The 24,035-nt window shown below is 40.1% G+C and overlaps 1 protein-coding gene across 1 annotated transcript in view; it reads right to left on the bottom strand.

The window, feature by feature from the left end:
• Positions 1-24,035, bottom strand: part of adgra1b (adhesion G protein-coupled receptor A1b) — a 529,688-nt gene that overhangs the window by 192,394 nt on the left and 313,259 nt on the right. Inside the window, exons 10-11 of the mRNA XM_043712551.2 lie at positions 16,942-17,091; positions 5,767-5,928 (exon numbers count right to left, since the gene is read on the bottom strand). Of these exons, the coding sequence (XP_043568486.2) occupies positions 5,767-5,928; positions 16,942-17,091 (312 nt within the window). The remainder of the gene's footprint in view (positions 1-5,766; positions 5,929-16,941; positions 17,092-24,035) is intronic.

Genomic DNA, 24,035 nt, shown 5'->3' with positions numbered 1-24,035 from the left:
GTACATTCTGCTATAACACGTGTTTCATCAAAGCAAATTGCCTTTAACTTGATTTAAGAATTTAGACTGTTATTTGTGGAATGCGAAATTTCCTCACCTGTATTGGTTCTAATATGATTCGTGCCCCATTAGTTTAAATAACATAGATATTGCACGATTTTCTTATAACACGTGATCACATGAGGACAGAACTATCATGTTGTATCAGAACAGACTTCATTTCCAAATTAAACAAAGAGAAAACCATAGTGTAAGGATGATAATGTGATTAATTTTTGATCAATAAAATCTCCAAAGCAGACTACAATCAAGTTCATTGTTACAATTAAATGGAGACAAACAGGAAAAATACAAAATTGAAGGCCTTACTGTATTATTGTTTGTGCAGCTATACTGAATTGGAACACTATCAAATGGTAGGTTTGTTTCCACCATCCTCTTTAAGTGTAGGAATCTACAGGAAAGACTTGGTCTAGTGTGGTAAAGCAAAACAATATCGAATAAGAAGTAACTTAATGCATGCCAGTAACTAGTTTCCAGGTGACATCAGTATACAGAGGAACGTCGATTATCCAAATATCGATAATCCGAATTTTGGATTATCCAAAGAAGATTTCAAAGTCCTGCAAAAACGTTACATCAAAGAGGTAAGTGTATTTGGATTACCTGTACTGAAGATCATGTGAAAACGCTGGCAAAAACAAAGAAACACAAGCAGCTCAAGCATCAGCGACTGGATTTTGAAAAAGTTGTTACACAGCTTTTATAGCATTCCTGTCATTTTACCGGGCCATTCATTAAAAAAAAATGGCCGTGCGCGAGGTGGTGCTTCAGTCTTTCTATCGCGACACCAAGCTCTCAGAACCTGACAAATGCTCTTGCAATTGTAGAAGCTGTTTGGGATCTTGTTTAATGCTTGGATTTCATGTACAGTGTTTACGTGATGGTAAGTCCTTCTAGTTTAACTTGTAATTTACAGAATGCAAAGACCTGTTTGCTTAAATAGCAGACTCATTAAAATTATAGATTTAAACAAATTCTCTGGTAGACACAGTGTTAGATCAGTATGGTTTCCCTTGTTTAAGGTAAAATCGATTATCCAAATAATCGATTATCTGATCACAACAGTGCCTGCCCATCTCGTTCGGATAATCGAGGTTCCTCTGTAATAGACACTGATGCTGAGATTATGAGGAAAACTTGGAATTTAGGTCTTACCCTTTAAAGACTTAAGATGTTCTCCCTATCAGTCCATATACATAACAGATGATTCTTATGGCACTCCTCGGTATTAACACTTTCAGACCCATATACAATAGTAACCATTCAACCTCCAATCTCATCACTTTATCAATTTTTCAAAAATTAAATATTTGATATTTACTAGATGTGCCCATGATTGACAAACCAAGTTTGGTATCTGCCTCTTTAAGTCAACCCATAATACTTAACAGCTGGGTAATTTCTATCATGCTCTGCCAGTCTGCTGCCAGAATCTCTATCAAAACCGAGGAAAGCAACACAAATTGTGTTTCAATACATGGCTTCCATTTCCTCGATTTTCTTGTTTGAGCTGTTATATAGGAATCCCCTGTCAATTCTTTACATGCAAATAATATAAAGAGATGGAGCCTGGAGTAGGCCTGATCTTGCACTTGGAGTAGGACACTACCATTGAGGTGAGGGGTACCTGACGCCACAATACCAATGTCTGAATTTCAGAAGAAGGAAGTATTTAAGGAATTGGTTCCACTACTTGTGTGGGGCAAGAGGTCTCAAAACAGAGACTGATGGGGCCTAAAAGGAAGACAACTGCCAAAACTTCAGGGCACATGAATTAGATGGCCACTACAAGTGAGACATTGCACTGAGGGCCAGTGATTTGGGGCAGTTCCTCTTTGGTCAGCTGCAGAGCAGTTGCAGGGAGAGGCTCACGTGCTTCTACTCCCACACATTCTACTGTTGAAATTCCCACAAAAGTGTTCGCATTTTAGTGGGTGGGGGAGGAAGAGGCAGCCTTGGCGATGCTTCCTCTGTGCCCTCAAAACTGTCTTTCTCAGGAGGTCTTGGCGATCCCTTTTGGTGGACCATGATCTTCCCACTGCCAGACCCAAGAGTGAGAAGGCACTGTGGCCATGGTTGGGAGTGATGTGCAGTGAATGGACCTGACAGCAGGATTCATGTGAGGGCTGTAGTGGAATCAAGTGCAGTACTTAGCTGATTGGTGGGACACAGACATTTCAACTACCCTGAAGGGGCTGTCCTGGTTTTCTCCTGTATGGATCAGGATTCTCTCCTCCTAGAGGATGAAGTGGCTAATGTCAGGCACCCCTCCAACTGACCTAGCTCTTACTGCTGCCTCTGTAATGAGAGAAAGGGAGTGAGTGAATGAGGTGGAACTGGCTGACACAACTGATTAGTAGGCCTGATCTTGCACTTGGCTTAGGACAGTACCAGTGAGGTGAGGGGTATCTGATTCCACAGCTGTTCGTGCCAGTGCAGGAGGGAGACATGTTCTGAGTGAGTGAGTCAGCAGCACAAAGGCCATGTAGTGGTGTGGGTGGACAGGAGTGGAACAAGAAAGATGGTGGAGACAATAGTCAGAGTGGCAGCCCCAGTGGGACATCGGTCTAGTGGCAGAGATAGACTAAGAGTGAAATAGCAGAGAGAAGATGGGGCACTTACTCCAGCAGAACGGCGGAGATCATTGATCATCTTCTTGCATTGCCAGGTTTTCCTGTGGGCCATAATAACAGCACTGACCTGGGAAGTGACCTCAGACCAGTCTACCACCAAACAGAGATGTCCTCCACCTGATCACCAGCACCTCCTGACTCTGTCAGGAAATCATGGCACAATTTTCCCCATCACCAACATCTTCAGGCCTTTTCAGAGCATGGCAGCTTCAGAATGCTGATGTTCGTCCAAGTGCACAGCGGCCTTTTAAAGATGGCATGGATACCAATAATGCTGGTTTACTGCGGGATATCCGCAACCTCTTCCAGGAACAGAGGAGGGTAGAAAAGGGCTAGAATCAGTTGAGAAGGGCACCATCGGAGTGCAGCAGTCATCAATGAAGAGAGTTTGTTAAGATGCAATGACAGAAGTCACTAGGTTTCATGGAGAGAAAACCTCAGTAAAACTCAACAAAATTGACACATTGCTAGAAAACTGTAATGGAGTTAAATAACTAGTTTGTTAATTATAGGTTGGAGAAGCAATAATTCAAGCATAAATAATGCCACCTGATTGATTTTGCTTGAAATGATTGCTTTATTTCTTTTTTTACACTTAAGGAATCAAACATAATCCAAAAATCTCCAGATGTAAGATCCTCATACATTTTGAAAGCCTGCTCCTTCTTCAATCAGAAAGGCAATGTGAAATCTCTAGTGAAACAACCATAAGTAAAACCAGTTAGTAAAGGCCTGATTGCTTATTATTCCCAACAATAAAGGAGAAGCACTGAAGGACAGACTTGCAACCTTCACCTCTGTCGATTAATGCATTGCCTAGTCAGAGTGCAGCTACGAATGCTGTATGGGTCACAAGGCAAACTCATTACAGAATCAGGTCAATTCTTCCATTGATTGCCACAGAAAGGAAATTGTGCAGGTTCTGTTACAATCATGTGAGACACTCCAGCAGATTGCTTGTATTGTACTTCCCTCAGTAACCCCATCACCCAGTCAGGAAACACCACAATTCATCACTCTTACATATTCTAAGAAAAGCTATTTACAAATAAATATTTTAGTGCTTAGAAGGGCATCCTTTGTCTTTTTTGGATGATATGGACAATTGTGTTAACAACGTAAGTTAGAGATATTTCCGGATCACCACATTACTTTTTTGTGTGTTTGTTCATCATTTGAAAAATACATTTGTTTGAAATTCTAAAGGTAAAACAAGAGCTGATGAGAGTCCCCAGAGAGAAGGCAAAAGATAAACCAAGTGCTGAAATGCAATTACAAGAGAAGGTTTGCAGTTCATTTCCCAAGTGCTTTACTGAAAATTTACCAACATCACACATCAAGAATAGGCACTCTTAAAGCTACAGAGTTGGAACCCATCCGTGAGATTGATCTAAGAAACAGCAGCCAAAATAATTGGAGGTGAAAAAATTTCAAAGATGGTCCCAAGCATTTCCTTCCCAAGAATTAGACGCTTCAATGAGACATTGATCATCAGGTTTGTACCTTAATGTATCTAAAATTGTAATTTTATAATGGATTCACATTCACAAAAAACTGAATTACCTGTCTCTACAGTTCAAACTAACATATGGACAAAGCAATTTGATATTCCTAATGAGTGATGTATGAACTAAGGAGGTATGGCTCACTCTCTGACATTCCATCTTCATATTTGTGCTCCTGAATTACCCTGAGAAAAATCACTGCTCACATCCACAGTCTAATATTACCAGGCCAACTGCTCCTGACCTCACCTCAAAAAATCATTTGACTCAAATCTCCATCACGCATCAAAAGTCCACAAATGCAGTGACACATCGCAATTGCTGGGAACAAAATGGCGAGAACAATGCAAAACCACCCCTCATGTGATTGCAATGGCCTCATCCAATCTAGAATTGGACACAGCCAAGAAAGTAGATGGGATTTTCTCAGGAGGGACTACTCTTGGTTTTGGGTCCAGATTGCAGTCTTGTGACTGTTACCGACAGATAGCAGAATCACGTTGCCAATTTCCCCAATTATGCTCTCTTTTCTCACTGCTAGCCCAGAGCACAGGCCACAGCTGAAAGGAGAATGAGACGGTGCCTCACTTTTCTGCCTTCTTTGTGGGGAAGTCATCATTTTGTTTTCACTGAGACCAAGCAGTCAGTCCCCCGTGATTGAAGGGGTGCTCTCTCCAGCAGTGAGGTCAGGCCCTTGCCAGGAACACTCACACAAACTCTCCGACTGGGCCATGAAGCATAAAGATACATGGCTCCCCGAATCTGCAAAGACACAGGAAAGCTGCATTCCCACTGCTGTCAAACTCTAGCAAAATACCCTTCAAGGTTCTCATGACATTGTCCTTCAAACTGCTTGCTTCCAGTTTCCCCAGAAGGCTCCCCTCAAGTTTCCCCTACATGCCACACATTTTGACTTGTTACTGTATCAGCATTCTATCACTGTGAGTAGGTCAAAGCCCTGGAACTCCCTTCCTAATAGTTCCGTCTTTTTTTTCTCTGCTCCTGTACTGCTCGGAGACTTGTGGAAGCCACGCATTAACATGCTAATTGAGATGCATGGATCTTCCCAGTCTCTTCCAGGGAGGGAATGTTGCCTAACAGTGCTGCTGTTGTATGACCACAGAGAGAAACTGTAAACGGTGACAGCTCACCACCACCTTCTCTTAGACAGTTAGAGATGAGCAACAAATGCCGGTCCAGCCTGCCACATCCTCATTCCACTAACAAATAAATGTACCCGCCCCATTGCATCTCACAGCCCACCAACTGGGGGCTAGAAAAATTCCACCCACAATGTTAGATTCTATTGAAAATTTTTTAAAATGTTTTTGTTTTATTGAAAAACAGTGCTCCTGACTCATTCCACTGAACAAAGCTTCACCAAATATATTTCCCCTACAGACAATGGCCCGTTAAATCATTTGTAACATTACACATGTTTACTAACAGAAAGAACAGCCAGTAGCTGAAGCACTGTTGTGTTTACAGATACATGTTTTTTAAAAACTTAGTGAGTCTATTTAAACGTCTGGTCAGTTTGAGAAGGTACACATTGGAAAGATTACCTTTGAAATATCCTGTGCATTGCTGGTTAACACAAGACTTGCAATGAATTCCACACACTGCACGATTCGGGTACAAGCTTTCTCTTCATTTTGTGCCATCCACAGTATGTGTTCATCCACTAGCATCATGTTGCTGGCTATTTCTGTGATGGATTCTCCCAGCTGTGGAACAAAATACTCTCATTTATATTTGGATGATTCATCGCCAGGTATTGCTTTGCACCACAAATGTAAATATCTTTTTTCATGGCACATTCGCATTCAATTAAAAAAAAACAAGGCTAAAGATGATCCAAATAAAATCTGCACAAATATCAGCCTTTACTGATTCAGCTCTACTTGTCTTTTCCTGTAATGACTGACTTCTACCATTTTACAAGGTAAAAACAAGGACTGCAGATACTGGAAACCAGAGTCTAGATTAGAGTGGTGCTGGAAAAGCACAGCAGGTCAGGCAGCATCCGAGGAGCAGGAAAATCGATGTTTCGGGCTAAAGCCCTTCATCAGGAATAGAGCAGGAATAGAGGAATAAACAAAGGGCTTTTGCCCAAAATGTCGATTTTCCTGCTACTCAGATGCTGCCTGACTAGCTGTGCTTTTCCAGCACCACTCTAATCTACCATTTTATAGGTTAATTAAATCAAAAGCAAAAAATTGCATGAAGTAAACAAGATTCAAGCAGACTGTTCTAGTTATTATTCAGACCTTGTATACAGTGAAGTTTGATAATTTTTTTTCTACATTAAAGGGAAGTTGCAATGATGCACACAATAGAAGTTTTGCCCCGGTGCAATTTCTGAGAACATTCTAAACTATCTCTATCTCAGCTTACTGTGCTCTGCACGGACTTCCTCCCCTAGGCTAGGGACATTTAAAAAAACATAAATGAGGATGGCTGTGTTTGTCAGAGACCAGTCATCGCAGCACTGCAAAAGCTCTTCAGGATAGCTTCCTTGGCCTCACAGCGCCAGAGACCCAGGTTCAATTCCCGCCTCAGGTGATTCTCTGTGTGGAGTTTGCACATTCTCCCCGTGTCTGCGTGGGTTTCCTCCAGGTGCTCCGGTTTCCTCCCACAATACAAAAATGTGCAGGTTAGGTGAATTGGCTGTGTTAAATAGCCCATAGTATAAGGTGAAGGGGTAAATGTAGAGGAATGGGTCTGGGTGGGTCACGCTTCGGTGGGTCAGTGTGGACTTGTTGGGCCGAAGGGCCTGTTTCCACACTTAAGTAATCTAATCTAATCTATGTTCAGCTGCTTGATTGAATGGCTCTCCTTTGACATGGGAGTAGAGTGAAGCTGTTCACTGACAATTTCAAAATGTTCAGTTTATTCACAATTTGTGATCATCAAATAACCCCTTGACATAATATGGACAATGTCTAGACATTGGCTCATTGTATATTACTTTGAAATGGTCACCTTAAAAAGCACAGGAAGCTCAGCCACCACCCTTGAGCAGCAATTGCCAGATATTCACCAAGACCCCTTCATCAATATCCTAACAGTGAAATAGATAAGAAATCTGAACCAGAACAATTATAACAATACTAAGAATACAAGAATATGGAAGATACCAGAGATACTTGAACTCAAACAGCAAAAGCAGCAGCTGTGCAGATTCCCTGCTGGGTCAGACAGCTGTGTAGGTCTCTTTCTCCTTTTGAATTACTTCCCAAGTGGTCACTGCTTACACCTCCCTTCCTCCTTTTAAAAGTGCTGTTGTTTTGATCTTTTGTTCCCCAAAGTTCCACAACAATGCAACAGCTTGTAAAACAGTAATTACGCCTCCTAGAATTTGAGGAAATCAGTTCCAACATTGAAAATACATCAAAAAAAGGAGCAGCTCTTACAGTTACAACTTTTTCTCCTCTTCCACCTTGATTACCCATTACACTTAATGGTAAGGTTCTGTAAGGTGTCGCTGAACAAAGAGACCTTGGATTGCAGATTCATAGTTCTTTGAATGTAGAGTTGCAGGTAGATAGGATAGTGAAGATGTTTGGTATGCTTGCCTTTATTGGTCAGCGCGTTGTAGATAGAAGGTGGGAGGTCATGTTGCGGTTATACAGGACATTCATTCAGCCACTTTTGGAATACCACATGTGGTTCTGGTCTCCCTGCTACAGGAAGGATGTTCTGAAACTTGAAAGGGTTCAGAAAAGATTTACAAGGATATTGCCAGGTTTGCAGGTTTGAGCTGTGGGGAGAGGCTGAATAGGCTGCGGCCATTTTCCCTGGAGTATTGGAGGCTGAGGGAACCTTATAGAAGTTTATAAAATCATGAGGCGCATGGATAGGGTAAATAGGTAAGATTTTTTTTCTTGCAAGGCAAGGGTGGGGGAGTACAAAACTAGAGGGCATAGAATTATGATGGGAGAGGAAAGATTTAAAAGAGACTCAAAGGGCACCCTTTTCACACAGAGGGTGGTGCGTATATGGAATGAGCTGCCAGAGGAAGTGGTGGAGGCTGGTACAATTACAACATTTAAATGGGTATATGAAGAGGTGATATGGGCCAAATGCTGGCAAATGGGACTTAATTTATTTAGGATATCTGGTCAGCATGGATGAATTAGACCGAAGGGTCTGTTTTCATGCTTTATATCTCTACGACACTATGACTCTATGCTAGATACTCTGTGACAAGTAGTTCAACTCCTGACTCATCAAGCTCCATCCACTGTCCACAAGAGTGAAGCTGGGGATATGATCAATTATTAAACATGCAAATAAAGGCTAAATATTGCAGATGCTGGAAATATGATATATATACGCACAGAATGCTGGAGAAACTCAGCAGTTCAATTCTGAAGAACAGTCATAATGGATTCGAAATATTAACTCTGTTTCTCTCCCCACAGACCCGACCAGACCTGCTGAGTTTCTCCAATATTGAATACTCACCTGACTGAGCTCACTTCCAACAATTTAAAATCAGATGAGACAAAATTTGATTAATTGGTGTCTGTCTACCAGACTTAAGGTTCACTCTTTCATCACCAGAATATCGTTATTGTATTATACATAATAGCAGGATGAACTGCTGAGAGAAACCAAGGTTAGTTCAACAGCATCTCCTTCCTCTGCAACCTCCATGACTAAGAAATGTAAGGGCCTGCATTTTCACCAGGATGGAGCAACTCTCCTGTCAAAACTGTGAAAAGCAATTGCCAAAGGAAAGCTGTCAAGCTTTCAAAGCATTTAGAATTCCTGTCCTTTACATATATGGATATCACATCTGGAGTGTTAATAAAGTAACTGCTTGCTATTTCACTCTGTCTATTGGCATAAAGCTTGAGGGTTTCCATTGCTGGATTGCTCTGCATGACTCATTTCACAATCATCCATTATCACAGTAGGGCTTCTGTCATCTTACAGTTTGATTGACAGCTCCAAATGGTTGTGGAATCTTGGAAGTGGAAGAATACAATTAAGTTCAATTATTCCTGCTTTAAGGGATTTGTGCACTTGAATGAAATGGTTACTTTTAGAAGCCATTATGAAACTTAGGATTGCATTTGTAGTGAATGGGTTTTCATGAAGGAGTAATATTTCCAATATGTTTGCAATTTACATAAAATTTTATTTAATTAAAACTTATTTCATATCAACTCTGCATGGATCCTGAGAGACATAAGAACAAAGGTAACGCTGGGGAGTATTTAACTGAGTTACTCCAAACGACCATGAGGGGATTACAGAGCAGCGAAGGTTGGCATGGAGGTGGTAAAGGGAGTGGGTAGACTGTCATGGAGATTAAAAATATCCAGGGCTAGGTAGAAGGGTAAAGGGGCTATAACGTGTTTTGGGATAAATAGAAGGCCATAAGTAGGCACCGAGTGCATGACTGTCACCGGGATATGCACAAGGACATAATTATTCCTACCTTCCATGCTGACCTACATAGGTGGGTAGGGAACATGAGGTGGCAAATGTTTGCATGTATATGACACAGGAAGGAAGTGGGCAGGGTGAGGGTGAGGGCTGTTTTATGTTTTATTTGTTATTTGAAACATCCATGTAGTGTCATTGCACAGAGGCAGGCCTTCCGCCCAGCCTATCATCCTCACCGATCTACCCCTCTCAGATGCATCCATCATCTAATTGGTAGGAGTGACCAATGCACAGTCCTTTGAGAAGCAAAGTCCCAAGTTCACATTAAGGATACAATCCACTGTATTCCTTAGCAGTACGTCTGTGTTAAATGGGATAGCTCTCGCAATTCAAACTGGACACTTCTACACTGTGTGCCACTAGCAGCAGCAGAATTGTATTCAGCCATAACCTTTAAGTTCATGGCCCAGTACATTCCCCGCAATCTATCATAACCATCAAGCCAACAGATCATCCTTGGTACAACAAAGACTGTAGGTGGGCATGCCATCAGTAGAACTAGGCATACCTAAAAATGAGATGTCAGCTTGAAATTATGCCTACTTGCATACCAAACAGCAAACTCAACATGCAGCATACAGCACTAAACAATTTCACAGACAATGAATAAGATTTAAGCTCTGAAGGTACATCCAAGCTGCCAACAGATGTGGGCAATCAAACAACCCATAGGAAGCGTTGGCTTCACAAATATCCTCATCAATAATGATGGGAGAGCCCAGAAAATCAGTGCAAAAGACAAAGCTAAAACCTCTACATCCATTTTTAATCAAGAAATGTTGTTAAAATCAAGCATTGATGCTTCCTCCTGACATCCCCAACATCATAGATTTCTGTCTGCAGCCAATTTGATTCAGTTCCCATGATAGAGAAACAGACAAAGATGCTGGATGCTCAAAAGCTATGGTCACTGACAATACTATTGGCTTCAAGCTAAACACTATACTGTCCTTGATGAGTACAGTAATTCATAACTGAACATGTTATGTTCCTGAAATGTGCAACTGCTCGAAGGCAGTCAGATTTTCCCATAACATTAATACAGCAAAAGTTGCTGTAGTTACACATTATAGGGCCTTTTTCATCAGGAAAAAAAGAACATTATATCCTTGAAATTGAAGTACTATACACTTCTGGATTCCCATGTTCATAAATGAAAATCTATTGATGTAACTTTAAAAGCATAAAAGAAATGTGCTAACTCATTCTTCTTTGCTGCTGCTCTTCACCTCTTCTGTTGGCTGTCTCTCCCATTGTCAACTGCCCTCTTGTGAATCATCGCAGTGAGTGAGGGAGGGCTTGGGAATGGAGGGGCGAGAGGGAGAACACAAACACGTGAGTGAGAGGTGCTACAAATGGCAGGGCTGGAGAGGGATGTGGGAAGTGGAAGGGTTGAGGGATGGAAGTAGCGAGTGGGGTAGGATGTTGGGAGGCTCACAGCCAATGAGAGAGAGGTGGTGTGCCAGAGTGTCAGGGAGCAGAAGTAGCCTGACCCAAATGGTGCCATTGGGTCAAGCGCAGCTCAGGATGCATGAAATGTATTATCATGGAAATGTCCACGCAAAGTGCATGTGTTGGCCCCATTGTATCTGCAGTGTTGAAAAGGAATGAGGCTGAATGAAGCAACGTGCTATGACAACTTAGAATATTGGTGCCCCTTCAGCATCACTGGGTCTTCGCCCTCTATTCTCTCTCTTGGTAGCATTATTGCCACAGGATAGCAAATATTCAAGGAAAAGCTCCACCACTACTTTTTCAGGGTGAGAATGATTACAATCCAAAGCTTGCCAGCATTGCCAGAGAGGAGAAAGTGAGGTCTGCAGATGCTGGAGATCAGAGATGGAAATGTGTTGCTGGAAAAGCGCAGCAGGTCAGGCAGCATCTAGGGAACAGGAGAATCGACGTTTCGGGCATTAGCCCTTCTTCAGGAATGAGGGAAGTTGGTCCAGCAGGCCAAGATAAAAGATGGGGAGGAGGGACTTGGGGGAGGGGCGTCGGAAATGTGATAGGTGGAAAGAGGTCAAGGTGAGGGTGATAGGTCAGACTGGGGTGGGGGCGGAGAGGTCGGGAAGAAGATTGCAGGTTAGGAAGGCGGTGCTGAATTTGATGGATTTGACTGAGACAGGCTGGGGGGAGGGGAAATGAGGAAACTGGTGAAATCCGAGTTCAAGCATTGCCAGAGAACAAACATTAAACAAAAATCTCAAGCACTTGTGAACCAGTGAAAATGTTTTTCAAAATTTTACAAATAATCCAGCAGATAATCTGTGCTCTTTAAATGTTTAAGTTAGAAAGTTGACCTTGGTTGTATTTGCAAGAATGACAAATGGCGAGTAAGCCTTTCCAAGAGGTGTCTCACAATGCAAAATGCTCATTTGCCAATAACATCAAAAATCAGCAAACGGTATGCTTTGTCTTTACTATTAATGCTTGTAATTAATACATAACATATTCTGGTTACTGTGCAACTTTGTTATTTCCAGCAATAGCTACAGACAAGTGTAACATTTCTTACAAATGTGCAAGCTTTTCGATGTGCTGGAGATTTTATGCATGGACAACAAGTTATTGCAAATCCTACCAAATATAAGTGACTGAGCTAAGGATGCTATTTTAAAATTAACTATCTGTGGTAAGACTGGGCTTTTTTTTTGACCTGCCTTGCTTCCCCAACTAAATGCATTTACCCATTCCAACTAGTGAGAAAAGCAATCAATATAACTTGACCTTAAAGGTATTGAGTGATTGTGCAACTGTACCCATTCAGGTGAGAAGTGAACTTTCTCAATAAAAGAAAAAAAAAATATTTCTTTGACTGCTGTGAAGAATTATTTCCAGAACTGGATTGCACTGAACTTAAAGTAACTATAGAATAGCAACAAAAGAAAACACAGTCACCTCAGAAACCTCACACCCAGCAGTGAAACAATATTTTCTATGAAGCAGAACAACTTTCTTTCGAGAGCACCATGAATCTAACAAGATATCTCACTGCTTTACTCACTTCTCAAGACTTCACTGGATAAAAGTTTGATGCTTATGCGTTATAGGAAGAGGTGACTAAAAGCTTGCTCAATGAGGTAGATTGTAAGCAGCATTTAAAGTGGAAGAGAGGTGGAGATGCAGAAAGGTTCAGGATGAAATTCCTGAAGAAGTGAAGGTACTTTTATCGATAGTAGGGTGAAAGATACCAAGGGTGTTGAAAAAGCCAGAATTGGGGAATAGTAACAGAGGGTTGTCGGGATAGAGGAAGTCACAGAGGTAGAGAGAGATGGATATCCATGTGCATATTTATTTTTATGAATATAATTCTTACATTATAATTTAATTGATACATAATAGTAACAGATAACAGAACTCAGGAAAAGTAGTCATCCAAACACTGACACCACATATATCTCGCTCAGTTGATAAACAATTGTGCACCACGGTTTTCCGTTTTCGAAGACCATGCCAACCTTGTATGCATGCCATTACTGCCCCCTTTAAACCACGGATTTCAGTCTTGCTGGAAGTTTTTTATGTGGCACTTTATCAAATGCCTTTTGAAAATTCATGAACCACCAAACCAATTCTCTCTGGTAACTTACCAAACAAACTCAAATCAAATGAGTTAAGCATGATTTGTCTTTCATTAAAAAGTACTTCCTTTCACTTTTTAATTCAAGTGGCTGTTAACTTTATTCTAGATTATCATGTTAGACTGCTTCATGCAACCAGTAAGTAGAACAACTTGGAGTTAATGTGTTTATTCTTAGCCCTGAGAAATATTGCAAAATGATGACTTGCAATATCTATCCTTACTTCTCTCATGATCCTCTGATGCATCTTATAGAATTTTGGGGCTGACCTTTTATGTCTTGCTAGCTGCCTGTTATTCAGGTTAATGACCAGACTGTGAACAGTTGGGGCCTCAGAAATTAAAGGTTGTTGTCTTTTACAAGGGGAGTGGAATTTAAAGTAGGGATGTTTTGCTAAACTTGTACAAGGCATTAGAGGGACCACATCTGGAGAATAATGAATATTTTGATATCCTTATTAAGAAAGGATGTAAATCTTTTAGAAGCAGTTCAGAGGAGATTCACTTAACTGATATGCTGGGATGGGATGGGAAGGGTGGAGTGTGAGGATCATCTTATGAATAGAGGTTGAAAGTATGTACATTGCGATTGCTTTGTAAGAAGGATGCTCAAATAGAAACTAAGACATGAGCTTTTTTGTGCAGAGTGTCATTTTTATTTGTACGAATTATGTGCGTATCATTGGCTCAGGCAGCATTTTTGCCCATCCCAAATAACCCTGGAAGTGGTGGTTATGAGCTTTCTTTTGGAAATGCTGTCATCTTTAGAAGGCAGCAAAATCCACATTGCTATTAAGAAAGGAGTTGAGGATTTGCATCCAATATCAGTGAAGGAACGGTGATATAGTTCCAAGTCAGGGTGGTGTGTGACTTGGAATGGAACTTGCAGATGGTGGTGTGCCAATGCATCAGCTGCCTTTGTTCTCCAAGGCCATGGTAGTCACGGGTTTGGAAGATGTCATCAAAGGAGCTTTGGTGAGTTACTGCAGTTCATCTTACGATGCACAGTGCTGCCACTGTACGCTGGTGAAGGGAGTGAATGTTCAAAATGGTGGAAGGGGTGCCAATCAAGCGGATTGCTTTGTTCTGAATGGTGACAAACTTTGAGAGTGTTGTTGGAGCTGCATCTTGGCAAATGGAAAGTATTCCAACACACTGCTTTTTTAAAAAAAATTCTTGCATGGGACGTCAGCTTTGCTGACATGTGCCTTATACACTGGCAGACTTTGGCAGGGGAGGATATGAGTTACTCCCTACAGAATTCCAGCTTAGGACCTGCCATTAAGCAAGAACTAAACTTTTTAAAAACATTAAAGTCCCTTTCCTCACAATTCTCTGACCCAGTATACTACCCAGAATCTATTTGTAAACATTTGCCACCAATTGGGTTCTATTTGTGGGGAAAATTCAACAAGGTCAAGGTTCTTACTCATCAAGATTATGATATTTGAATGTCTATGGAGGTTCTCTTGACTGTCTGTCAATAAAACCCCTCACATGCCATTTATAGCATTTCTCCAGCATCTCCATTGATTCCCCTTTGAATTAATGATGGATCCTTGGGAGAACCTGAATGAAAATTCAGCTGCCAGATGAGATGCGAAACAGAGCAGTCTTAGCTACTAATGAAGAACAATTGATTGTGATTGAAACATTTCATCTTACTGAGGTTTAATATAGTTTTCCAGGCATTAATGGTTAGTAGGTTACTTTGAGGTATAGGTGACACCAGGCAACAGGGAAACATATTTTAAGAATAAAAGTCTTGTAATATTTGCTGAAATCCAATTCCTAAATGCTTCCTTGTACTTCATACATGTGGTATTTTGAGACCAGTTAGAATGTTACAATCTGATTATTATTTAAAAGAAATGCATGGCAACTGCATACTTACAGAGGAATCCCTTGATGAATATGCTGCGAACACGGACCTTTTTATTCCCAAGTGGTTCACATTTTCTTTTGCATCACTTGAGATGTTTAGATGAAGCTGACAAATCCACTGTCTCAATTTTAGATAAAGCATTGAACTGAATTTACAATGTCAGCTTGAAATAATTCATAGCTTTGGTACCATTGTATACAATAGATTACAAATTCAAGTAAGCTGACTATAAACCCTATAGTGTTCTCATTAACATGCAACTTGAATACTGTCACCAATTATTGTCACTTAAGAGGGGCATTGCAGAGAGCATACATACAAGCAATATGATTATTCCCTGACTTCAAATATGAGCTACATCCATAGAGGTACACAGGAGAGAAAATATAATTTGAAAACAGGAGTAAACAGTAAAACCAAAATAAAAAAAATGCTTTTGAATGGTTGTTAGGAAGTTGATCTTCACAAAAAAGTTATAGCATTGAAATGAGAAATAGAGCTAAAACTCAAGAAAACATTTAAGATACTGTCATAAGATAATTTCTGAATGGATAAGTTGAAAAGGGTGAATGGATTTTCTCGTAAAGCACAGGAATTCGACCCTATGGTCCAACCAGTTCATGCTGAACATAATCCCAAACTAAACTCGTCCCACCTGCCTGCTCGTGGGCCAATTCCATCCAATCTGTCCTATTCATGTAGTTTTTTTAAGTGTCTTTTAAACGTTGTAACTGTCCCTGCATCCACCACCTCCTCTGTCTGTTCATTCCACACATGAATCGCTCTCTGTGTAAAATAATTGCCCCCATGTCTTTTTTTTTTAATCTCTCTCCTCTCATCTTAAAAAACATGCTCCCTAGTCTTGAAATTCCCAACCCTCTGGCAAAGACATCTATATTAATCCTTTCCATACCCCTCATGATTTTATAAACCTCTAAATTTATCTCTCAACCTTCTACGTTCCATTGAAAATCGTCCCAGCCTTTCTTTGTAACTCAAACCTTTTATGCCCAACCACATCCTGGTAAATCTCCTTTGAACTCTCTCTAGCTTAATAATATCCTTCCTATAACTGGGTGATCTCAAATGGAGATAGTACTCTAGAAAGGAATCAGCAGTATCCTGTACAATCTCAACATGACGCCCCAACTCCTCTACCCAAAGGTCTAAGCAATTAAGGCAAATGTGCCAAGTGTCTTTTTAACCAACTTGTCTATATGTGACCCAAACATCAAAGAATTTTGTACTTGAACCCCTTGGTCCCTCTGTTATATAACACTACCCTAATTGTATAAGCCCTGCCCCTGTTTGTTGTACTAAAATGCAATACCCCACATATATCCAAATTGAAATCCATCTGTCATTACAAGGTTGTTGCCATTGTTTTATGGGTGGATTTTCACCTTGATTCTTGCTTAAAAGTTTGACGTTGTGGTCTGGCTGAGCATTATAGGATTTTATTCCCAGTTATTTCAGTAAGAGGAGAATCAGGCAGTTTCTATACACACATGAGATCCACCACGTCAATTTTAAGCTGGGTACTAAATAAGTAATTCCCTAGATCTCAAATAGCTTTCTCTTCCATGATCCTCTGATTCAATATTGATTTAGCTTGCAGTAGACATTGTAAACTTAAATCATATTCAGTCTGCTGTGCCTGAAACAAAAATAAGACTGTGAAGAAAAATCTCATTATTCCTTCTGTGTTACTAAGAACCTAAATATTAAATGATCATCTTTCAGCACAGAGCAAGATGAAGTAACTGTATGAAATGACTTCAGTGTGGGATTCACATTCGGGTTTTGATACTTTACATCTTTGACTTGATCCACAAAGATGATTAACTTCTGAATCATGCGAGCCACAAAAATGACATCCATCATGTCTGCAAAGTTAGCTGCATTTCCCGTGTAGGTCATCAGTTGGTGAGCAAAAGCAAGAGCATTGGTGGCATTCACCGGAATCTGAAATCACATATTGAATTTAATTAGCACTCTCAAAGGTACAAGAATGGTAAACCACTTGTGTTCATGATCAATTAACCATAAACCAAATGTAGATTGCAGGCTGCAATTTGATTTTCACACACATAAAACCTTCCTTTGTTTTCAAGCAGTGAAGAAGCAGGTAGATGGTCAATATAAAGCAATCGATATTTTATGGGAGAACATTAAGACAGAATAGCTTACAGCCAGTACCAGCATTATCTCCAAATGTCATTCCCTACAAAAATTAGTTTTTCTACTCAAGTTAACTCTAAATAAGAAGGAGACTTTGAAGACAAGTCAAAGACTTGCATATTTAGTTTCTGAATGGAAGTTTTCTTTAGTTTATGCATTTTGGGTTTAAATTTCTTAAGTGATGAATGCTTTATGTATTTGAATAGACAGCATGATAATAGTTGAGATATAACTGAGCTAACTAATTTCTGAAAGGGAGAGTTTGGTAGTAACCAGCTACTGTAAACTGTTATGCTATACAACCACTTGCTTTGTTGCATTAAGATCAATTTGTATTTATACATTCACAATTGTTCAAGTGGAATGACTCTTGTACATCAACTATTTATATCTATCAGCATTTCAGTAATGAAGACTTATTAAATTTTCAGCTAAGTGACTACCATGATAAAAAAAAGATAACAAGCAAAAATAAAGCAGCAATTTTATTGAAAATATGCTCTGAACATAATGAAGTGCACATTGACAATGTTTCCAAAGCAAGCAAGCTGACCCATGTGCACTCTGCTGTTATGCAACTTAGCATTTGAAATTAGGACCATTATCAGACAAATAAGTCCTTGCAGTGCTTTAATTATCACCTCATTGCTTTTACAATGCTACTATCTTTATCCTTATCACTTTGACTTTGCATTAATTTGTGAACTATCATAGGGTTAGCATGCTACTTTTTTAGCATGAACGGTGCATTACATATGTTATTCAGTGGCAGTAAAATGATCATTTGAGTTCTATATTTTGCATATATTTCATTTAATGTTAGGTTTTAATTTTTTTTTATTTCAACTGTCACAAAGGATTCAATTTTTATAATTTTTCAATTTGAACAATTTTGATTGGCTTTCTTCTGAGCAACATCCAGCGCCATTGTTTTATTATAGATTGGACATGCTCTACACTAACCTACAGAAAAAGAACCTGCAATGCTACACTACAGGATTAACATGTACTGTGGCTTTCAAAAATAATTCTGGTTTGTGCCTGTTGAATCAGATTCAATTGCCTAGACATGTATTTTTAAAATTCAATTTAACCTTTGGTTGTGACAGGTTTGCTGTAATACCAGCATAGCACACAACATTTCATAGCATTAAAGAATATAACTATATATCCATGACTCACCTTACAGGATATATTTGTTCTTTTTTGTACTAGGAGTGTAGTCAGCTGATATCTTTCTTTTGTAGAAGATTTACCTGATCTCTTCACCTAGGTGCAGAATCTTTCCATTCAGCATTTCTTAATTATTACGCCTGACATACTGCTCTGGCAGCTACATGCCAATTGCCTTTGAGACGTTACACACATTCTATCATATGAAGAATGGTGTCACGTTTGAGACAACAGTTCCCTATCTGTTGAATTAACATTCTGATTTTCTTGCAATGTGTGCAACTATCATTCTACATTCTACCTACAGTCAACCATTGTTCAAACATATGGATCTACTAACTATAAATTGAGATAATGTTCATTGTACTTCCCAACTCTGCTGAACTCACCCTTCAATGCAATGTTTCATTGAAGACACAGCCTTGTAAAGGGGAAAGAAACAGCAAAAACAGTAATACTTGAAAACGAATATACAAATCATATTCCAGACTTGGGCGACTGCATGAAGTTTGCACATTTGCCCTGTGTCTGCATGGGTTTTCTTCGGGAGCTCTAGTTCCCTCCCACAGTCCAAAGACATGCAGGTTAGGGTGAATTGGCCATGCTAAATTGCCCTTTATGTTCAGGGATGTGTAAGTTAGGTACATTAGTCAGGGGAAGCATAGGGTAAGGGGTCTGGATGGGTTACTCTTCAGAGGGTCAGTGTGGACCTGCTGGGCTGAAGGGCCTGTTTCCATACTGTAGGGATTCTAATTCTATTGAATAACATGCCACCAGAGTGACTTCAGCTCTATTACAATATCTTTTGGTGCTGGATTCCAGACCAGAGGTAAGTGATAGCAGGAGGGAAATCAAGGGAACATGCATGTCAGCCGCATGGGCAGTGGTGTGGCTTTGAATGGACCCTCTCTCAGCCTTCATTCCAGATGCTGGGTCCCTCAATCATGCATTGAATGGGTTTGAATGAGGGACCTCCCTGGAAGCTCACGAATGATCCTACATAAGTTTTCTTGCTTGGCTTCCCTCCACAACCTGCTGCTGGTTTAGTATCAGGAACAGTGGAATTAATTACCTGGGTTAGGGCTTCAGTTGGTCTCAGGCTAGGATGGCCATTCACAGAATTAGCAACCATCACCGTCCCACCTGAGTAAACATCATTCTGCTATCAGACTCGCCATAATGGGAGCATATTAAATTCCTACCATCATTAATCGTTACCATACTGGTCTGTTGCAGTTTCCAATTTGGTATTCCATTATAATAACCTTGCAACTTTTTATGAAGTGACATTAGCAGAAGTCAGTTACAACCAAGGACAATGCCATCTTTACAATTAATTCTCAAAGCAGGTGGCAGGGGTAGGATGGCACTGGTTAGAATTATAAAAGGGGAATATCTTGTTTTATATCTGACAGAAAATATGCAATTTAACTTTAAACACAGCAAAAACTGAGTGCAATAAATAATCCATACAACAGCAATGACCATACAGAAAGGAATAAAAGCTTGGAAGTCATTTTATCTATTACGGTCAAGAAATATAATGGAACAACTGGAGGTGACTTCATCATTCAGTGGATCAGAACATGGTGGAGCAGAAGAATACTCCACTATGCTAACCCGGATCCCTAGCCTTGATACCTAGCCTAGTAGATGGAAATACAAACCCTGTCTCAACATTGACTATCAAGAGCTCCTACTGCAACAAATCTCAATACTCTCAGTCAGTTACAGGAGATATAGATGCATTGTGTAAAGCCAGAATCCACCTTGATATCATAAATAATAGTTTACTATTGTCTTAGATAATCTAAGTAGATGCTAGTAACACTGATTCAAATATGGATATGCTGGACGGAATATAAAGGAAAAACAGAATGAGTACAGGATATTATTTTGGTACAAATTCGATACTATATTAGTGTCTTTACAGTGACGTTTCAGGGCCTATAGTAATCACGAAATAACCAAGGTAACCCAAGGAGTGCAGATCGCTGTATGCACCGACAGAAAACATTGGTTTCACTTTATCGCATTACATCGATACAGTATAGTTGCGGTCCAAATCTGGAATCAAAGTGCAACTTGACAACAGAAAAGCAAGGAGAGAGAATTCTTTCGAAGGAAATTCATTTCAATTTCTTTTTTAGTCAATTTGGGCTTTCACACTCAATACACAGCACACATTTTACATCAGTGTAAAGCTAAATTCACTTTATACTGACACGGTTAGTAATGAGAATATCGGCAGAGTTGTGGATTTTGAGTTTGGTAACAGGTCATTTAGACATGCAGTCAGCTCTGCCCTATAGATTTTCTCTTCCCCACATGAACCACCTGGTCTAAATACACATTCCTACTCCCCATTCCTTTCACCTTCCACAATCCAATTCCCTTATAAGATAATTTATAAATCACACAACACTGGGTTACAGTCCAACAAGTTTATTTGAAACCACACGCTTTCAGAGTGTCACTCCTTCTTCAGGTGGCTAACTGAAAAAGGAGCAGGGCTACGAAAACATGTGGTTTCCAGTAAACCTGTTGGACTATTACCCGGTGTCATGTGATTTTTGACTATCCACCCCAGTCCAGCATCTCCACATCAAAGATAATTTATGGCATCTGTTGTAATGTCTGTATGTGTGCTTATGATTGTGTGTGTGTGCGCGTGCATGTGTGTGCGCGAATGTGTGTGTGTGCGCGTATGTTTGTGTGCATGCCTGTGCGTGCGCGTGTCCATGTGTGTATGTGGGGGGGAATGCAGGGGGTGGTGTAACAAAAATCCACATTCTAACTACAGAAACCAAAATCTCCCAATTATGTGATTTTGAGGTTCAAAGTTTGTGCGAAGATTTGTAGCTCGGGTGCTCGTTGCTGTGGTTCTGTTCGCCGAGCTGGAAGTTTTTGTTGCAAACGTTTCGTCCCCTGGCTAGGCGACATCAGTGCTTGGGAGCCTCCTGTGAAGCGCTTCTTTGATGTTTCCTCCGGTGTTTATAGTGGTCTGTCCCTGCCGCTTCCAGTTGTCAGTTTCAGCTGTCCGCTGTAGTGGTTGGTTTTGAGGTTTCTCATTTTGAAGTTAAGGCATATTATTGGAGTAACACAGGCAACTTGTGTTTGCACTTCACTCTAATTACAACTGATTAAGGTACAGATTCTGTGGTAGGTATTCACATGACTTGGTGCTCCTGACTTCCATGAGGCAAAATGATAGGGAAGTCAGATGAGGGAATATAAATTCTGGACTTAATGTTGAAACTGTCACATTTACACTTTTAACCATAGTTTGCATTGCCTGTGAATCTATAAGGACAGAAGTGTAGCTGAGCATCCTTTCCTCTGATTGGGATTCAAGCTGAATACAGTACTAGGTATGTGTCAAGCCTGGTGCAATCAGTGAGATCGAAGTTGGAGACAGTCTATTGTTCAAATAATGCTCCTTCAATTGAGCAAATGAAGTCAGTCCAGCTGCCTGAAATATCACACATCAAACAAAGATTTCAATCTATTCAAGTAACAAAACCAGGCAGACAAATTATATCACGAGTATTTACGATTTCTCTTATCTTCTTTGTGGCATTTTAAATTCAGCACAGCAGCATGAACAAAGAGGTAGTCAGATAACATCATCAGATGCTGTTTATACAGCACAGTTCTGAGTAAATAGGGATAATCTTCCATTAAACCACAATGACTAAACTGAAGCATTATTCACCATATTTATATTTGTTGAATTCAAACAAAAACTTAAGAAGCTATAGGCATCCTGGGATTTACTGTCACAGTACCTGAATTTTGACCACTGCTGACTTTGAAGAAAACTGTCATTGCAGATCCAGTGACCTTGTTCGTGTCGATTTTAATGTAATTTCAGTGCAAGATATCAGAAGCTAAATTTACTCCAATAATGTGCATGGAAAATAGAAGTCTAGGTTGTTTTCTCGACCCCAAATCTGCTTCTGGTGCGAATGTAATTAAATTTCATGTGTTGAAGCCATTAAAGTGGCACAGAGAGGGAATTCCCATTCAATTAAGGGTGGGATGTGAGCACTCAATTGGCAGACAGTCAATCTAAGGCTTCCAAGCTTGAGAGAATCATCTAACTACATTACAGTAAGAAACTGGGATGGCACCTCAACAAGGACATGGCTGCACAAAACATTTTTTTTTAAAAAAGATTTCACATTAAAAAACACAGAAGCAGCTGTGAGGCCAGCACATTTGTGGGAAATCTCTAATGGGTCACCTTGGACTGCATCAGGTGCAGACTGACATGGAGGGCCTTTCGGCCTGACTGGGCCACAGTCCCTATGGTCTGCCACTGGTTACTAGCCTTCAGGCAATTGATCAGCATCGTGGCATGGCAGGAAAATTCCAGCCAGGCTCCTTAAAATACTTTTAACAAAGCGCTTTACATACCAAATTGCTTGACCATCTCATGAAGGTTGGTGGCCTTCCCAAAGCCTTATCCCATGCCTCCAAAATGCACTTTGAAAAGTGAAATTATCATTTCACACCTGATGTTTTGAAGTCTTGGTGAAATGCAATCTGAAAGAATCGAGCCATTTGGGTATGGCCAACTATGAATTGCTTCCTCTATGCTGAAGAAATTATTGAGCATTACAAAGTAGTGTACTTCAATGGCATGTGTAAAATACCACATGAGTGACTGGCATTCACTAGAATTAGATTCCAAACGCTAAAAATAATCCCAATCGTTACAATGCTGCAGAATGAACAATTCTTTGAAGCAAAAAACTTAAGTTGCAGCGTAAACAAGTATTTACTTAAGTGAAGGAATACATATAAACACTCAGACTTACATCATTACTACCTTCTAGGCTTCATTGTACCTACCAGTAGGTGAACAAATCAGAGCATCTTCGTAGTTCCACTGCTGGGAATTGTATTGTACAAAACATAAATGCACAAACCAGTCAAGTCCGAGTGGTGCTGCTTTTAAACTCTGGGTTTCACTGGTCCAAAGTGAGAACATTATTTGTTTTGTGGTACCTGGGATGAAAATAACTTCATGACAGCGCATCTCAGAAGTGCCTGCTTTAACCCTTTGAAAATATTCACACAATTTCTGCTTGATTAAACATTTTTCTCTTATCATAGTGGCACAACACCCCTCCCAAATTATGTTTTCGAGAATTTGTTTCTGGGATATCAGTACTGTGAGCAAGACAGTGTTTGCTGTCCATCTTTAATAGCCTGTGAGAAGGTGGTAGTGAGCTGCTTTCATGGATTGTTGTAGTATATCTGGTGCAGATGTACTGTAAAGAAGGGAGTTCAGAATTGGAGAGCCAGTGACAGTGAAGGAACAGCAATATAATTCCAATTAAGGATGGGGTGTGGCTTGGAGGAAATCCTGAAGGTGGTAGTGTTCTCAGGTGTGTGCTGTCGTTGCTCTTCTAAATAGTAAAGGTCACAGTTTGAAGGATGCTGTCAAAGTAGACTTGACAAGTTATTGCTACAGATGGTATTCATATTGATGAAAAATTTAGTAAGCATTTAAGGTGATGGATGAGGTGCTCATCAAGTTAGCTCTT

Source organism: Chiloscyllium plagiosum, unplaced genomic scaffold, assembly GCF_037043375.1.
Source record: "Chiloscyllium plagiosum isolate Xiang-an unplaced genomic scaffold, Cpla_swu_hap1 HiC_scaffold_22, whole genome shotgun sequence".
Taxonomy (NCBI): Eukaryota; Metazoa; Chordata; class Chondrichthyes; order Orectolobiformes; family Hemiscylliidae; genus Chiloscyllium; species Chiloscyllium plagiosum.
This window is presented reverse-complemented; position numbering and strand designations above follow the sequence as displayed.